This window comes from Pseudochaenichthys georgianus, chromosome 12, assembly GCF_902827115.2.
Source record: "Pseudochaenichthys georgianus chromosome 12, fPseGeo1.2, whole genome shotgun sequence".
NCBI classification, from domain to species: domain Eukaryota; kingdom Metazoa; phylum Chordata; class Actinopteri; order Perciformes; family Channichthyidae; genus Pseudochaenichthys; species Pseudochaenichthys georgianus.
In genome coordinates this window covers 5510372-5529185 of record NC_047514.1, presented here as the reverse complement: position 1 = coordinate 5529185, position 18814 = coordinate 5510372, and the positions used below count along the sequence as shown (strand labels likewise).

The window sequence follows — 18814 nt, the reverse complement described above, 5'->3', positions numbered from 1 at the left end:
TCCATTGTAATCGTTTATAAAGACCATATTTAAGGAAAGAAGAGAACAGTCAGCACTGCAGAGGGTCTGCCACGGGAGTGCAGTGCGTCCCCAGAGAGAGAGAGAGAGAGAGAGAGAGAGAGAGAGAGAGAGTGAGAGAGAGAGAGAGAGAGAGAGAGTGAGACTGTGTGTGGCCCCATTGGCCGGCTGCAAAATAGTTAAAGGGATAGTTTCGATGTTTGTCTGCTGCACCCACTAGCTTCCTTTCTAGTCTGTTTCTCCAAACGTACTATGTACTCATCGCCGTCTACTACACTTATTGTATAAGTACCTTCATAAAACCCCACTTAAAAACATCCAGACTCTTTAAAGCCAGCGCTGACACGGTGACTTCCTGAAAGTTGATGAGTTTCTGGTTTCAAGCAGCTCAAACATCCAGGACGAAGTCAGAGGGCTGAGGGTTCTGCGAAGAACAACTCCACACTTTGTTTGACAGCTGAGACTTCACACAAACAGGTCTGTTCCAGCAGGGCCAGCGAGGACACTTTGTATATTAAGAGACGATAAACAAGTGCTGCTTTCATACATTAGCTTCTTGTAACCTGAGCGTCAAACAGACCTCAAAGGAATTTAAGAACAGGAAAGAAATGTCTTGTGAGATTTTAAAAAAAAAACAGTGAATTCAAGAGTTTGATTTGACAATTTACACTTAAAATAATGCAGGACATCTTCACTTAAGCTGCTCTAAATGTTAAAGGTTTCTGTCAACCTTAAGAACTTATGTGGCATTATTGATAAGATACGTTTGAGTTTTGCTGGTTTCATATTGAAGTAAATGGAATATTTCACATATTATCTTGCCTGCTGTTTAGAAAACATTTTAATTTATTTTCAGGATTAGGAAACTATTTTTTGGACATTGATCACCTTTTTGAACATGAAAGTGAGCAGAATAAAGCCCCTTTAAGACTCAACCATTCATTTATATTTAAAATGTCATTAAATGAAGACATTTAAAGCAGGCTTTTTTGTGCTTTCACATTTCATCTCACCTACGGATTTAGACACATGGCTAAAACCCTGAATGTGTTACTCATCAGATTAAAGGTATTCAGAAATAGTAGATTTAAATACAAATTGAAGTATTAAACAGCAACTCATTCAGGACTGTAAAAATGTAAAAAAGGCACACTCACGAAACCCTTCATTCAGGTCATCTTTAATGACAAAATGTTTGTTAATTATTCCAATGTGTGGGGAAAAGAAAATCAAAGCAATGCATCATTACAATAATATCTACTGTTCGAGCGTCTCCTTCTGAGGGAAGTCTCTCTCCACACCTTTTCGGCTCCTGTTCACATTACGCCCTGCAGTCAACAACAGGGCTTCAGTTTCCACTCTCTGCGCGTTCACAATCTCTCGGAGAATCAGGGACAACATCTTAAAAACAAGACAAACCAAATAGGTAGGAACAATCCAGAAACACTGCTGTCAGACACAGGCGGAGAGGTGTGTAGCGACAGCACCTGTGTGGCTGAAATGGGTTCAAAACCCAGGCAATTATTATTGAAAAACTGAAAGGTAACGCGTACTGGGACCACCCACTGGGTCAGATCGTATTCGCAGTAAAAATAAGTGTTTTTTTTAAATAAATCTATATACCAAACACAAATGTTCCTATGGTTGTGCAAACTTATATATGTTCTTCTCGTCGTCTTTTTTTCTTGCTCTGTGAAATGTAGTAATCATAAAATAATATCTCTAAAAGGCAACAAAGCAGGTAGTTTAATTCTCACCTTTAAAACTCATTACGTCATCCTATAGGTCACAACCCTATACAACAAACGAAGAAGAAGAAGAAGAAGAAAAGAAGCACGAAGAAAGACGGCGTCAAAAAGAATTCCTGAAATACCAGATCTCTAGGAATTGACTTCTGGATGCCAAAAAACACCTTTGTACGTCATGCAGGAATAAAGTCCTCGGCATTTGATTGGATTAGATTATCTAAATGAAATATGATTTGACCCACGTCTGGCTGTGCGTGGATTCTGCAGTGTAGCCGGTGTCTGATATCAAGCTTAAGGCCTTAAAGTAGAGCCAGTCAGGTCAACACTAACCTCCCTTCAGTCCATTAGAAGTTTCTGAACCTCCTCAGCCAATCAAAAGCCTGGAAAAACAGCAGCCTAACCTAACCAATATCTTAGAAGTCAATTCATTAATATTTGACTTTTCTTACATGAAAAATTCAAAAAATCCTTAAAATACTTGTCAAGAAAGCAGGTTTTGATTCAAAATCTAACGTTTTTGAGCTTTTTTTGGTACCAATTCCTTTTTGATTACTTAAAAATCCACCTAAGTATGGTCTAACAGGAAGTGGAGCAGCTCTACGATATGTTGCAGACAAACCAGGAATCTATCTGGAAGAAAAAGTACCCGGCAACAAAACTCTGCCAGTGTCTGCGTGCACACCTACACCCTGTTCTCCAGTTATCGTCGCTTTGCAAACTGTTCCTTCAGCTGCAGGTCCTTTCCAGTTTCCATCAAAGAAAAACAAAAAGGTCACAAATCTCTCTCGTCTAGACTTCCCCAGTGCAATTCCCGAGCGCTTGTGGTTCAGCTTGGCCACTATGGTAACTCCTTCCATCATTACACCTTCTCATGAAACCACCTGTTGTAGAGTAAGTTAAAAAGCAACAAAAACGCGATGAAATCTAAAGAAAATCAGCAAAATGGCTGCTTTCGAAAAGGCATTTTTTTTAGCGCGCCCGTCACATGATCAATTTGGGGGGGTTTGTAGAATAGTTTGGTTTGATGCTGCGACCCCTCCCCCCCGTTATAAACCCAGTCGCGGGGAAAAGGGAACATTCTTTTTTGAAAAGCTCACACAAATAAGTGAAAGATATAACGGCCCGTCTACACTACAGGCATCAACAAATCTTGAAGCTGGGCGTGTCTGAGGCTTGGCGATTTCTCGCGACCAACAACCAATCAGGAATCTCCCGCCCGCCCCGGCATACAAAGCAACAGCAATATTAAAACGAAGTAAACTGGATATAAAATCCCCAAACAGGCGAAAACCTACACTGTCTCTGCCTCCTCCCTCCATGCCTCGCTCCTCCGGTTTGTATCCCGGTAGATGAACAGAGACTGATCCTTCAGCACCGGGTGATTCCCTACCTATATAATGAATTTTCCCTCCATTTTTTTTGAATATGACTAAAATGACCTGCGTAGTCTCTCCCAGCATACACGCGGTTTGATTGGCTAGCGCTTGTACTGGCAGATTTGCATACGCGGGATTTGATTGGCTGATGCCAAGCACCGATAGATGCTCACGATGCTTGCAAAGCCATGCCATGCTCCCCACAATGCAGTTCGGCGAAGTTTAAAAATCTTCTACGTCACCCCATTCAAATGAATGGGCGAAGCGTTGAAAGCATTTTTCGATGCCTGTAGTGTAGACGGGCCGTAAGGCATGGGAAAAGGGGGGGTTTCTGCAGGTAGTAAGAGAACAAAAGGAAGGGGGGGAAAGGCAGATGCATTCCTCCTGAGAACACATCTCAGGGACTGGGGGGGGGGGGGGGAAGCAGGCGGGACAGAGGTGAGAAGAGACGGGACGTTCTTCTCACGACAGCAAAACGTTCTGAAATATCTCATGGCCGCTCCTCAGGCACTAAACTTCTGTCCCTCCTCAGAAGGAGCTGGTGGGGGGGGTGATCAGCTTCTTCCCGATGTAGACCCTGAGGAGGGGGGGGGGGGGGAGAGGAGTTTAAACCTAGTAGTTTTACCTGTTCATTTCCCTGCTAGGAAAGAGTCCCAATTGACAAGTTCACATCCATTTTAAGCACAAATGTTGAGTATATTTTCATAAAATGATCAATAGAAATCCAGATCAATATGCTCTTATGTATTTTATGAGGCCACTGAGGGTGCCACTTCATTATTGCAAAAGCGGGCACAACAAGACAGCGTCCATTTTTTTTAAAGGGTGGAAAACGTAATGAAAAATATGACACTTATGTTTGTTAGATATAACTTTTACATTTGATTTGTAATCATCAGGATAAAGATGAATGCTATTCCCATACAAGGAATTTGACTTGGTTTTTTGTGCTTACAATAAAACACATCAGATATCAGATATTTAACTTTATATAACTTTGATTTGCTTTAAAAAGGTCCAGCATACTCCTTTCTAAATCACATGAGGTGCCTTTGTAATAGTAGTTTGGTATATGAAGGAGGATTATGACAGATATCCATTACCCTAAGCATCATTATGGACAGTTCATAGGGAAGCACCACAGCTGATATGTAACAGGATAGATTGGCCAACAGAGACGTTGTATGGATGACAGGTTAGTTGATGACTCTCATTGAGCGTCTCGTAGGAGGAGAGCCTGAAGGCATCGCTGCTGGGACATTGTCTGATTTAGAGTGATTATAACTGGAGCAGGAAGGCCTGATGGGAGAGTCAGAGCGCACTGTGAGACAGCAGGTGCTCTTCACACACAGATAAACAGCTCCCCCTACTGGTGATGTATACCACTGAATATGGGGGGGAAAGTGGTGTGTGTGTGTGTGTGTGTGTGTGTGTGTGTGTGTGTGTGTGTGTGTGTGTGTGTGTGTGTGTGTGTGTGTGTGTGTGTGTGTGTGTGTGTGTGTGTGTGTGTGTGTGTGTGTGTGTGTGTGTGTGTGTGTGTGTGTGGTGTGTGTGTGTGTGTGTGTGTGTGTGTGTGTGTGGTGTGTGTGTGTGTGTCTCTCTCACCCCAGCCCCAGAGCGAGGATGTGTGATAGCAGCAGCGAGGGGATGAAGACTTTCAGGAAGTCTGCGGAGAACATTCCTCCTTTCTTCATGGCCCCCCGTCTTCCTCATGCTGAGAGTTACGGAGCGCCGAGGGTGACGGAAATGAAACTCCCTGCAAACACCACAGTCGCATTAGACACAGCGCTGAGGATTCTGGGAAAATGCTAAACTTTCAGTTAACAATCAACACTTGACACGTCGTCAGCCTCTGACAGCTGCTGTTTTATCCGTGCTTCAGACCGTCTTAATTGCTGTAACGACTAACCGCCTCCTCTGGACAAACAGGCAGCTGTGTGTGTTCAGTTGCCATGGAAACATCACGTTGCAGAGTAGAGACTTACTTGGGGGGAATGTTTTCCGGTCGACTGGACCAATCAGCGACCCAGTCTGCGTCCTTCATCAGGATGTCCAGGTCCCTCTCCTTCTCCAGGTGGTCCTCTTCTGACTGAACACACACACACACACACACACACACACACACACACACACACACACACACACACACACACACACACACACACACACACACACACACACACACACACACACACACACACACACCACACACACACACACACACACACACACACACACACACACACAAACACACACTTATTAAAATACAAATATGGCATGTTGTGTATATGTATGCATGTTTTAAGTCCAGTAATGGTGACAACACTGACAACACTGTAAAAAGGAAAGCAGGAATCCACTTTGGGCAAGGCAGCTATCTCCATGGAAACTTATGGCAGACAGCTTGTGCACCTCGGGGCCGGTGGTTGATGTTGCCATGACAACAGACTGATGGAAGAACCTGAGGAAGGGAAGGAGCTCTTACCAGGCTGTCTCTTCTGCCGCTCACGTCCACGTCAAAGATGATCTGTCCGTCATCCTGAGGACTGTGGGGCCGCGGGGGGCTGCGGAAAAACACAGATCAGAGAATTAGTTAAAGGTGAGCTCAGTACTCCTTGAGGTGGCAGTCAATCAGAACCAGAACACTTCATTTATCCCGTGGAAAGTGGGTCTGGTGACGGTTGGTCCACTTTAGAATGAAATATGAGAAATTAAAAAAATGTAAGAACACATACAAATATAAGATAAACTTAAAAAGTGTTGTAGCTGCCCCTTCAAGGTTCAAGGTTAGTTTATTTGTATAGCACATTTTATGACACAGAGGCAATTCAAAGTGCTTCACATAGGCATTCAACACATAGTAAATAAAAACAAAACAAACACACAATCAAAAAAAGTGACGGGGATGTGATTTGTATCAATGTAATGTATTCCAATGACTCTCGATGAAGTCAACTTCTCCTCTCAATACAGAAAAAGTGATCAAATTCACAGATACAAACTGTTACATATCAAGAGCCTGCTTTATCAGACTTATACTAACGCGTCAGTAAAGATATGATAGTGGTTTTGTATTATAATTTCCTTTATATCTTCAGTTTCAGCTTGACATCACAACTCCCTGATTAGGAGGACAGTGCGTGATGTGTTACACAGCATTAAGTCCTGCTGCTCCTGCACTCTCGGGTGATTGTGTTTCATCGCAGGACAGTTCCCTAATTCAATGTGTGTAATGTGACACCCTGTTGTGTTCAATTTGTGCCACGCTGATGTTTGTGTCGCAGCTTGTTCCAGAGCCGCGTGTTGACACAGCGTTCCCCTCTCAAACATCCTCAGGTGACTCACTGGCAGCTGCCTCTGATAAGCTCCTTTTATCGCAGGAAGATAACACACAGGCTCTGGGATGTGGCCGGGGGTCGAAGGGTCAGGATGTTTCTGACGTGCCTTAGAAAATGGGAGGCATGCTGCATGAAGGCGAGCAGGTTTTTAATTTGAGAAGTTGAATCGACTCTTAGGCTTTGGATGATTTACAACTGGAATATTAATGACAGTTAGGGGGTTTCAAAGCGACCAATATTATATGTCTCTCCGTTTCAATTCCCCTGTAGTGGAGGCACCCCTTTTTTGTACTTTAACTATATTTTATTGAATGTTATGCTACTTTACACTTCTACTCCATGACATTTTAGAAGCCAATGTTATCTTTGTACTCCTTTATACTTATTTGATAGCTTTAATTACTGATTGAAATTATTAGCTAATTGAGAATACAAATATAAATCAACAAAAAAAAGAAACGTTGACATAAAATGTTCAAATATCCTGGAGCAGAGTATAAAGTAATTAAAATTAGCCTAAGCTGTAGATAGACTGAGATAGCTGAGATAGACACATTAATACATCAATAACCATAATCTAGTAATTATATACAAATCTGAAATAGACCAATATGTTTAAGGACTACTCCTAGTTTACTTTTGGTAGTTAAAAAAAGGGTTTGAATGCAGGAATGATAATTGTAAGACAGCATTTGTACAATTTTGTGTAAGTATAAGTACAGTTTAATAAGTGTAAAATATGAGTACTTCTTCCAACACTGCACTTTTCACAGGAACAGATGAACAGACATAGGGTTGAAAATGGTGAAAGCATCTGATCAACAAGTTATATTTCATTAGCTGCTGTTTTTATTTTAAGTATCCATTTAATTGCATCCAATGTTTCACAATAAAAGACCCGAACTGTTGTAAAAGGACCAGATTGGATCAATTTGAATAGCCTTGGATTTTACTTCCTTCACACACACACAAACTCTGCTCTGTTTCCCGCTGAAAGAAGACACTGAAGTTCAAAGAAAAAAGGAACGTTTTTATATTGAATGCAGGGTAATAATCTCACAGCGTGGAAGTGATTTTATTTTGGCTTTAGGTTCAGATGTAACTGTTGAAGGAGTGATGAGGGATAGGAGCAGCTCCACCACGTGCCCCAGATCTTCGGCCCCTATGAACACAGAGTCTTATAATCCACAACTCATGACTTTCTTCAAATTCCTCAAGCATGAGCAAATTCCTGTGCTCTCGTCCACATCCAATAACAAGAAGATAAGGAAGTAGTAAAGCCTGTTTTTCACGAGTATAGCCATTAAAGCAGTGGTTCTCAAAGTGGGGGGCATGCCAGGGGGGGCGCGAGAGACCAGGAGGAAAAATGGTTATAAAAATAAAAAATAAAGATTTTTAAAAGAAAATCATAATTTGAAAAATTATTGATTCGAAAATAATATGATGCAGTACAGTACTATTACGTCTGTGTTTCATTAAAGATCGGCTCTGTGTGTGTGTGTGTGTGTGTGTGTGTGTGTGTGTGTGTGTGTGTGTGTGTGTGTGTGTGTGTGTGTGTGTGTGTGTGTGTGTGTGTGTGTGTGTGTGTGTGTGTGTGTAACGAGCCATTTTGTGTGCGCGAGCGAGAGAGAGAGAGCGCACCGGTACCGGAGATCGTTGTTGTTAGCTTATGGTGCTAGCGAGCTACGCTAACGGATATAAGGAGTTTTTTCAACAACAAAGTGGAGGAGAGTCCTCTCCTGTCAGACTGAGAGGCTCAGTGAGCTAAAGGACTCTCAGAGTGTTATCTCAGTGGGTCTCAAACGTTTTGGTCACCATTAATGTAAACAATTATTTCCAAGGTACACAATTATATGATCATTATAGTTTAAAAAAAATAAGAGAATAAATGAAAAACAGCTATGAAATACTATATGACAGTAAAACAAGAATAAAGTTTTTAAAAGGGTGATTTGTAAAATATCTATAAAGAAATAGAAAATCTGTTTCCAGTTCTGTTTCAAATGGGTGTTGAGAGAGGTATCTAGATCTCTTCATTTTGCTCTCAAAGTGCACCAGATTGATGCTTTTAACTTCAAGATTGAAAAAAATATCTTCCCGGGGGAGCTTGCCCCCGGACCGCCCTATGTGAGGTCCACACACCACCTATAAAAATAGCAATTGACCCCTGCTTACACCTATTATGCCGTGAGCTGATTATCGTCCTTCATTGTAACAGTTGCGGGAACATTGTGTATATGCATGGGGATTGTTGCAGTAGAAAATTAAACTGTAGCGACCGGTACATTAATGGGAAACCCTAAATGTTTGCGCACCCTCTATGAAACGTCAAGCTACCCCACAGCACCCCCAAAAGAAATCTCTGGCGCCACCACTGAGCCTGACTATTTGTGTTGGGGGGGCCCGACTTTTTTTTTTCTCCAAAGGGGGGGCCTGACAGAAAAAGTTTGAGAACCACTGCGTTAAAGAAAGAATATTATACTATATTGACTTTTAATTAACATAAGTACCTTTTTTGTACCATAGTTATGCAGTGTAGGGTTTTTTAAATGAATACATTTGTTTTATTATAACAGGGTCTATGCAGGAACCCTGAAGTCATATGTAATATATTTTAAGACCTTTTTTAAGACCCTTTCCATACATTTTAAGAACTCATCGCCACTTGGAGTTTTAACCGGTTACCTTGGCGACACAATTGACCTCACATTGACTATATACAGTATGGATTGTCCTTCCTCCTTATCTTCCAACCATTTGGACGCAAACTTGCATTTCCCTATAACGATGTTGTTTAACAACCGGCGTAAACAGACCTTCACGCGCTATCAAGCAGTGAGCGTGCGATGTCCTGTTCAGATGACGTCAAACCCAACGGGATGCCAGAAATAAACGACACAGAATCACACTACACACCTACGCCATGATTACATTCAGGCAGACTGTAGAACACAACCTCTTTGGACAATTTATATACTTATTGAAAACGTAATACCATGGAAAATGCCGTTTAATACTTTTTAATAGCCTTAATTGTTGCTAAATTTATTTATCAACAGCACCTCTTTTCACCCTCTGTCTGAAACCAGAGCCCAGTCTGCTCTGATTGGTCCGCTGGCTGGCCGGCTCTGTTGTGATAGGCTATCTCCAAGTGGTTGACCAATCATTTACAATGTGTTGGAGCCCTAGACAATAGAGGCGCGAATGTTACATAGTGATGTCACTATGTTACGGGAGTAAACAAATGAGTCCAATGCAGTGTAACATCTGTATTGTTCCCCTCTAATGGCGCTTTTCCACTGCAGGGCCTCGCTCGGCTTAGTACGGTATGGCTAGGCCTCGTTAGGCCTTGGTAGGCCAGGCTCACTTTATGCTGCGTTTCCATTACAGTTTAAGAGCTGGGGTAGTATCTATAGTAACGCAGTGTAGGCGTGTCTGTGTCATGGCGAATACAGTCGCTGGTTTATTTATGTCTGTAGGTCGTTGTTCTGAGTGTGGACGGTCGGAGCATATACAACGTTAGCTTAGCCGATCTCCATTCAGAAAACACGCCTTTTAAAAGGTTTTTCGCCTGCCGTCTGTCTGCAGACTTGTCAAAGCATTAATCTGTGGTTTTTACTAACCGGTATCAGTATGTTGTTACTTCGGCATCATTTTGAAACGTGTATTACAATTAAATCACGGTCAAATATGTTCATTTTGTTGTTTGCCAGCGATTCTCTCACGAGTTTAGCATACTCAGCCCGGTTGTTGGCCCGGAAAGAACCTCGATTTTGGAGAGCCAGAAAACTGTGAAAAAGTACCCGCTAGCCGGAACTATGCCTAGTGGAAACGCAACCGGGCACGGCACGGTTAAACTGCGCTGTAGTGGAAATGCGCCATAACACTACCTGTCGCAGGAGGAGTTGCTGCGGCTGGACTCGTGCTGGGCGTCCAGCAGGATCTTCTCCATGTCTCCCTTGTGGATGGAGGACGAGGATGGGACGTGCTCCAGCCCCCCCACCATGGCCTCCTCTTCCTCCACCTCAGGGGGGGGCAGCAGGCTGGGAGCCGCGATGTCTGGGGACGAGGGCTGGGGGGCCCCCGCTGAGCCTCTGCTCATCTCCAACTCCACCCAGGACCCTGAGGAGAGACAACAGACACCGTATTTATCCCACCTCTGTCAGTGCTGCGAATGTTTCATATTTTTCTTATTAATACAAAAATGTAAACACTAAATTAATTACATTCCTGGATTGTTTTCTCTTTTTTTCTATATTGGGAGAGAACCATTATTAAATAAAGTAAAACCTAAATGTGTACTTTCAAAAATCTTACAAAAGTACTGCTTCATCTGAAAATGAAATGAAACTGCAAGACTTTGTGACTGTGCGTATATAAATAAACATTAGTCACATGCCCGGATCCAAGTGTCAGGGTCAGCTCATAAGAAGGATCTAGCGTGAAGTCGTGTCAATAAACGAATACGCCAATTTCCTGCTCAGAGCATCAGATGCCTCGAGGAGCCGGATATTTACTGACACTGGCCACGAATCATAAGAAAGCAAGTTGGAAGCATCGTTTAACTGCGTCCTTTCTCACTGTGGTGTATCGTATCGTGTACGTCAGAAGATTTGACAAATAAATTCAAGCAAGCACGCAAGAAGGTTCTAAACATTGTTTTCAAACAATATATTTTGATTTTCATCCTTTTCCTTTAAATTCTTATGTTTACAACAATATTTGTATTTTATTGTATATTTTCGTGACAGATTCTTACTTTATGTTTGTTACGGAGATGATGGAGTACATTATATATACATTATAAATATATTAGATACGTCGGAGCTCTGTAAAAACAAAGCTGTCTGACGGCATTTTTTCTGGAGTAATTATACAGTTTTTGACAAACGTTTTGTTTTCTGGCATTTTACATTTTACAGGGAAAATCTATATCTTGGAATGAGGAAGCACGCCAAAAGTAAGAGGGAGCAGCGTCCCTGTTTCCCGGTTTAGACACAACCCCGGTGCCAAAAATCCTTAATGTGTATTTTCTCATTAATGTACCACTTCAATCTCTTCTTGAAACCCTCCCGGCTCTGTAATTAATTTATTCTTTACCTACATTGTGTCTCAATATAGCAGCGAGAGAACACATCGTTTTAGTCAGAACCATGAGAGATTTTTCCAGCAGACGTTTGTTTTTCCATAACAAGGCAAACAAAGAAGTAACCAGATTAAAGGTGGCTATTTTTAGACATGTGTAGTGTCCTAGTAAGCCACCACACACAAAGGAGGAGACACTAACACACCTAAATGGATATGCAAACATAATAAATGATATAATTGCACCGACTATGACATGTCACAGTATCTATCAGCACTTCCTCTTAGTGAAGCAAAAAGGCTTTTCAGAAGTAGCTGTAAAATATTGGACATAACATTGTTTGTTTTTTAACAGCCAGGAGTAGTAAAGTAAGTCTCTTAAGCCAACGAGAAATAGGGGGATCAGAAAGAGACCAAATATGTCAAAATGATTTCCTGGTCCTACGCTGAGAACGAGGCAGACATCCTGATCCTGTCAGTGAGACGAGTTCAAGAGTAAATCTCTTTCTGTGTGACGGAGGTAACGGCCTGCTGTACTGTATGAGGAGTGTTGTAGACCTCGACTGTGATATATGACGCCCGGCCTGCTGGTACGTGAGCTCCAGCCTGGAGGGGCCGGCACGTCAGAGGGGGGTTAACACACTTTGGAAACCGGGAGAAAGGTTCCTAAGATTCCTTTTTGTGCAGCTTTTAAAGACACTTTCTCCTCATTACATTACATGTTACTTGTTAGACACTTTTATCCAAAGCGACTTACATACTCAATACTGTGGGCAATCCCCACAGGAGCAATTTGGGGTGAAGGGTCTGAGGGACACAACGACATGCTGACTGCAGTGGGGTTTGAACCTGATCCGAACACCAACGCACTAACCCACTACGCCACACCCCTCCGATGTGCACACTTTTACTTTCCCTTTATATTTGTTAAATACTATCTTTATTATTATTTTACATTTCATTTTAACTTCTTATGTTTATCTATCCTAATAAAATGTCATCAGATCTTTTTTTACTCAATTTACTTTAATGTATTATGTTTATATAAATGTTGTACACACATTTTGTTGCACAATTTAGCTATATCATCTTATTTGTTTAAATATGATTTTTTTCTATTTTATTTTACTTTGAATTGCACATTTTTCATTTAATTTAATATGCTTAGATCAATATTGGACATGTTCCTTCCCTTATGTTTATTTAAATATGATTTTCTATTTTATTTCAGTGTATCTGTCTATGTGATACTTTACTTCTTATGTTTATAGAAATATTCTCTTGTTTTTTTTTATTTAATTTAATTCTAAAATGAAGAAAGGAAACCCAATTTCCATGAGGATAAATAAGATATTCTGATGTCCTCACTCAAATAAAGATGAAGGCCTTCTTTCGGATGACAGTAAGTAAACACCGTGTTAACAGGGGATTTCAGTGGACTACATTTCAGGCATTAGGCCAGTTATACCCGCTACCCTAATGTGCAACCCTCCCCTGGAACTGACCCCGACTCAGCACTTGCTCTCACTGCGGATTACACATCACTGGACAGCGAGCCAAGCTGCCGGGGACAGCCCATTGTCCGCGCTCCGGGCACTAAAACCACACGGCCATGAGCGAAAGCTTCAGAATATTCTGGTTACAGAGCAGCCGTCAGCTGTTGGCCGGGTTTAAAAGGCGGCAGACGGGTTGAGACCTCTTTGAGTTACTGATTCTGAGGCTCGGACGGGGGGGTGGAGGGTCAGAGGATGCCTGAAGATCCCAGGAATGAAATAAAAATGTAATGTGAGAGCTCCAGGAAACGCCAGAAATAACATAATATCTCAGATAACACAGAGCACACTGCTGGCTCTGAATCTAATCACTGCAAGGTCTTATTGTCCCTAAACAGGTTCTGTTACAGTCTCATATCTGGTGCAACAATGCCATCCAATTTTTTTTCCTGATATCAGATCGTTATTAAGATGAGAGATTTAAATATTGACTGGAATATGTTGCACTGTGCCCTTAAAAACAAGCTGCAGACAATAATTAATACATGTAACTTGGTACAAATGGTGACTAAACCTACTAGGATATTATGCATAAAGAAAGATGGGTCAAAAAGTGCAACTTGTATTGATCATATATTTACTAATTTTAGCCATGTATGTTCTCAGGCAATATCAATTCCAGTAGGGTGTTCTGATCATAATTAATAATTATCGTGAGAAAGACAAAGGTGCCAAAAGCAGGACCAAAAGTAATTGTGAGGAGATCAATGAAATATTTGAGTGAAGAGTCATTTATACAGGATGTTCAAAAGATATGTTGGAAACATGTTTTTGAGAAAGTCGATCCAGATGATGCTCTTGATGTCTTTAATTTGTTATTCATGCGGGTGATTGATAAACATGCTCCACTTAGAAAACAGACTGTAAGGAACCTTAGAGCACCCTGGTTAGATGAGGAATTAAGGGATCTAATGAAACAAAGAGATGATGCAAAAAACGTAGCTCTCTCATCAAGTTATGAGTCAGATGGGCAAATGTATAGAAGGTTAAGGAATTATGTTACAGCATTAAATAAAAAGAAAAAACAGTTGTATTATGGAAATAAAATTAAAGAGATAAAGGATGACAAGAAAAAACTGTGGAGTTTAGTGAATGTCATGATGGGCTGTAAGCCGAAATCCACCTCAACATATCTTGAGGTGGAAGGGACATTTTTGACAAAACCAGTACAAATTGCTAATCATCTGAATGTTTATGTTCTTGATAAAGTAAAACATTTTAGGAGAAATATGAATGAAACTATAAATAGTAACTCCACATTTCTAATAAAGGATTTAATTATGAAAAATAAGAAGTGTACATTTAAAATAGAAAAAGTGACAATTACAGATGTTGAATGGCTACTAGGTAAATGTAATGATAAACCACCAGGAGTGGATAATTTAGTTGGCACATTTCTTAGATATGTTGCTAATGTTGTTGCAGAGCCTATCTGTCACATTATAAATTTGAGTAATGATAAATGTATTTGCCCACAGGCATGGAAAATAGCAACAACAACAAAAATTCCACTTGCAAAAAAGTCCAATAAGTTTATTACCAGCATTAGCAAAATAATGGAGAGAATAATTTCAATCAAATACAAAAATACTTTGAAGGTAACAAACTTAATACTGTGTAATGTGTATCAACATGCTTACAGACCTGGCCATTCCACATGCACCGCTTTAACACAAATGACAGATGACTGGAAGGGTGAACTAGATAATAGGAAGTTAGTGGGTGCAGTACTACTCGATTTTAGTTCTGCTTTTGATGTCATTGACCATTCTTTGTTGTTACACAAGCTGGAACAATATGGTTTTAATTTTGAAACGCTGAGAAAGTTACCTGACAAATCGAAGCCAAACTGTTTTTTTTAATGGAAGTCTCTCAAAGTGTTCAGGAGTTGATCTGCCCCTGCCCCCACCTCGACGTAAGCGTGACGTATGCAGTGCTTTTGCTCTGGCCGGACAATTTTTTGGTGCTTGAAATGAACCGGATTGCGGAGCTAAGAGGCTGCTCCGCTGCGGTGTGAAGAGGAAAACCCGGTGCTTTTCAAGCTCCAGCTCCGAACCGGCCCTGAAACACCGTTGGTGTGAATGAGGTAAAAGATGAAAACAGTCACTTGTGGAGTACCTCAGGGTAGTTGTTTGGGACCACTTTTATTTTCTATTTTTACAAATGACCTACCATTAGTGTTAGAAAAAGCTAAAATTGTAATGTATGCAGATGACTCAACAATATATTATGCAGCATCAACTACAAGAGAGTTGACAAATGTTATGAATAAAGATCTACTACTGATATCAGAGTGGGTCATAAACAGTGTTGTGCTAGTTACTGAAAACCAGTAACTAGTTACCATTACTAGTTAAATAATAAGTTGGTACTTAATGCGGGAAAAACAAAATCGTTATTAATAGGATCAAATCACCAGTTAAAAGGTGAACCAAATTTGCAACTACATTTAAACCATATTGAAATTGAACAGGTCAAGGAGACAAAATTGCTAGGTATAACCCTGGATCATAAATTATCTTGGTCTAAACAAATAGATAACGTTGTATGTAAAATGGGAAGGGCTGTGTCACTTGTAAAAAGAATTGTAAAATATTTGCCTATGGATGTCAGTAGACAAGTTTTGGATGCTTTGGTTCTGTCGCAGCTTGATTATTGTTTGGTTATATGGTCTAGTGCTGCTGAAAAATATTTAAACAAACTAAAAGTAGCACAAAATAAGGCAGCACGATGTGCACTGCAGTGCTCCTACAGAACCAGAGTCGCTGAAATGCTGGAGACACTGAAATGGTTAACTGTCAGACAGAGGTCAACTTGTATTTTATTACATTTTGTCAGAAATATTACAGTGATGTTTATGTATGTTTTGAGTGTGTGAGGACCCCAGGAAGAATAGCCAATGCTCATGCTAGTGCTAATGGGGATCCTAATAAAGACATAGACATATTACAAGTATATCAATGCCAGAACAATTCACTATAATAATATTATTACAAAAATATTTAGACGTTCATCTTCATATCATCTTTAACTTTGTTTATTGTGCGTGTTGTCACTTTTTAGCAGAAGAATCACACATAACATGAGTGAAGAATGTATGGTTAACATGCAATGTTCAGAACTCTGCCGCCAGGCTTCTCACCCGCACTAAGCCATGGCAACATATCACCCCCGCCCTCATCCACCTCCACTGGCTGCCGGTCAAGTCCCGGATTCACAACAAAACACTCCTCCTCACGTACAAGTCCCTCCATACCCTCGCCCCCCAGTACCTAACAGACCTGGCTCCTACATGCCTACACCACCCCCTCTCAGAGTCTGCGGTCCTCAGACACGGGCTGCTCTCCATCCCCCGCTCTCGCCTTCGTACTGTGGGTGACAGGGCGTTCAGTGTTGCGGCCCCCACCCTCTGGAATGCACTTCCTCCCGAGATCCGGAACGCTGCCTCCCTGGACACCTTCAAATGTTCACTAAAAACGCACCTGTTCACCATGGCCTTCGGACTCTAGTCCTTTCCTGGGCCCCTTGCTTCCTTTATTTTAATTTTATTCGCTCCTCATTGTCTGTTTTGTTTTGTCTGTCCACCATGTACAGCGACCTTGGGTCCCGTGAAAGGCGCTTTATAAATTCCATTTATTATTATTATTATTGTTATTATTATTAATGGAGTATTTTCACAATACTATCATATGTCTATTATTAAGATATACATTTTTAAAATAACACATTACCCTCAGTACTGACATATTGCTGCACTCCTAAGTTATTATAAGTTATTCTGTCACAGTCAGACGTAGTATACGTCTTTTAATCAAATGTCAAAGTAAGTTAATCAACAATAGTGCTGGGTAAATGTTGTTGTGATAGCAAGGGATTACGGAGCCCTAGACCACAATAAATATGTCTGAACATTGTGTAATATTTGCAGGAGTTGTCCAGTCCTTTTCCTTTAATTGGCATAAAACGCAGACAAAGTATTTATAACTAAAGTTGAAGTCGTCTAAAAAGTCTGCAAAACAAAGTTAAACATAATAATAAAAAAAACTTTCCATCACTGGCTATCCAATCCTATGAAAATAATAACTTGTGTGTCTCTTGAAATACATAAAGTGGCTGGAAAAGTTTGAGTCCTGCCCATTACAGTGTGGCTCTGAATCAAGCAGCCTCCATGTTCCCACAGTGCAGTGCTGTAACACTTTCCCTTCCTTTCCTCACGTCCAAAACGTCTGTCCTCTTGTCACTGTGGCCATAAATAGCATGCCAAGTCACGAACACCCCCCCCCCCCCCCCTCCATAGTGTGGTAAAACTTTAACCATGGCAGCTCTCAAAGCAACGTTAAGCCCCTGAGTCAGTGCGACAGGCTCATAAACATGCCTTTGTTTACGTCTCTAATAGCCTAGTTCGTGGATGTATCTGATCCCAACAACTGTTCAGGTGAGACATTTCCACACACTTGTAAAAGATGAAGTGAACGCATTTGTTATTTGCCAAGTGGAAATGTATGTAGAAATTGATTAAGAAATCCCTTATTACAGTTTTTCAAATAAAATGTCCAAACGAGTAACTTTCACGCAGATATATGGTGCTTCTAACGATATTACGGACTGTAAAGGACAGCCACTTCGTGTAAATGGTCTTAATGTATGTCAGTCCCAGTTTGTGCCTGTTCTGATCCATGGTTCTGACTTCTTCCATCTCGCCTTGTTGACAAAGCTTAAACCCGCCTCCAGCCTTCCGAGTGAATCGCTGATTGGCTTAGCAACACATCAGTCAAGCGTGTCTCAACGCTATTGGTTCCCCCACTGTCAATAAACACACTGAACATTGCGTTCCCACGTCTCCCCTTCAATGTACCCGAAGAAAAAAGGATAAACGGGCAGAATAAACTATCTTTAACGATTAAAAACTTTCAACAAACGTATTATAAACACACAGTAGTTTATATTGACTCGTTATTTGTAGAGTAAACACACTGACCAGTAATTTGGTAACATTTTGCTCACCGTTTAGTCCGGAGTCTCCGTTCTTGTCTGTAGAAGTAGCGTTAGCAGCGTCTGACATGGTGCCTAGCGAGCAGGGCGAGATTCATAAAAATGTTGAAGTCAGTGCTTCAACGTGCACTGTCTTATCTGCACACACTCACACATGCGATAGTATATTTAAACCAAGTGGTCTATTCCGTTTTTCCGAGCGCAGCTAGCTAAGCTAACGCACCGCCGCTGTTTGTTTTGTCGCCCGTGCGCTGTACTGGAGGCAGCAGCAGCCGCGCGAGCCGCTCGGTCAGACCCTTCCCGGAGCTGGGTGATAATGACGTCACGCTTATAACAAAAGAGGCAGCGGGCGGGGAGTGGAATTACATAACGACGAGCAGGAAAAACACACCCGATACACGGCATGCATGAGCTATAAGTATCGATAGCTGAGCGGAAAAATACATTTCAAACACGACATGTGGTGATAGATGTGTTCCGGTGCAGGTGGTGTGCACCCACGTACAGAACACATGCCAATCTGGACTCCACATCAGCTGATTGCAGTGAATCTTCAATGGTTGGGTGTCTTTATTATGTCTATCACTCAGATCAGGGACACCTAGAATGCAAGGGGCTCCACATTTGCAATGATTTATAACCAGCAGAAACAAATGGAGAATCACTACACAGCAGAAGTTGTTCTTAACAGGGACCCTAGCTGT

At 41.2% G+C, this 18814-nt stretch overlaps 1 protein-coding gene across 1 annotated transcript; it reads right to left on the bottom strand.

Moving 5' to 3' along the window:
• Window positions 1-1182: 1182 nt before the first annotated feature.
• On the bottom strand, window positions 1183-18432 carry bnip3lb (BCL2 interacting protein 3 like b). The gene is given in 7 exon segments (XM_034095772.2): window positions 1183-3719; window positions 4748-4842; window positions 4844-4898; window positions 5128-5231; window positions 5628-5706; window positions 10371-10602; window positions 18123-18432. Coding segments are annotated over 7 exon segments (672 nt in total). The 5' UTR covers window positions 18181-18432; the 3' UTR covers window positions 1183-3670.
• Window positions 18433-18814: the final 382 nt, after the last annotated feature.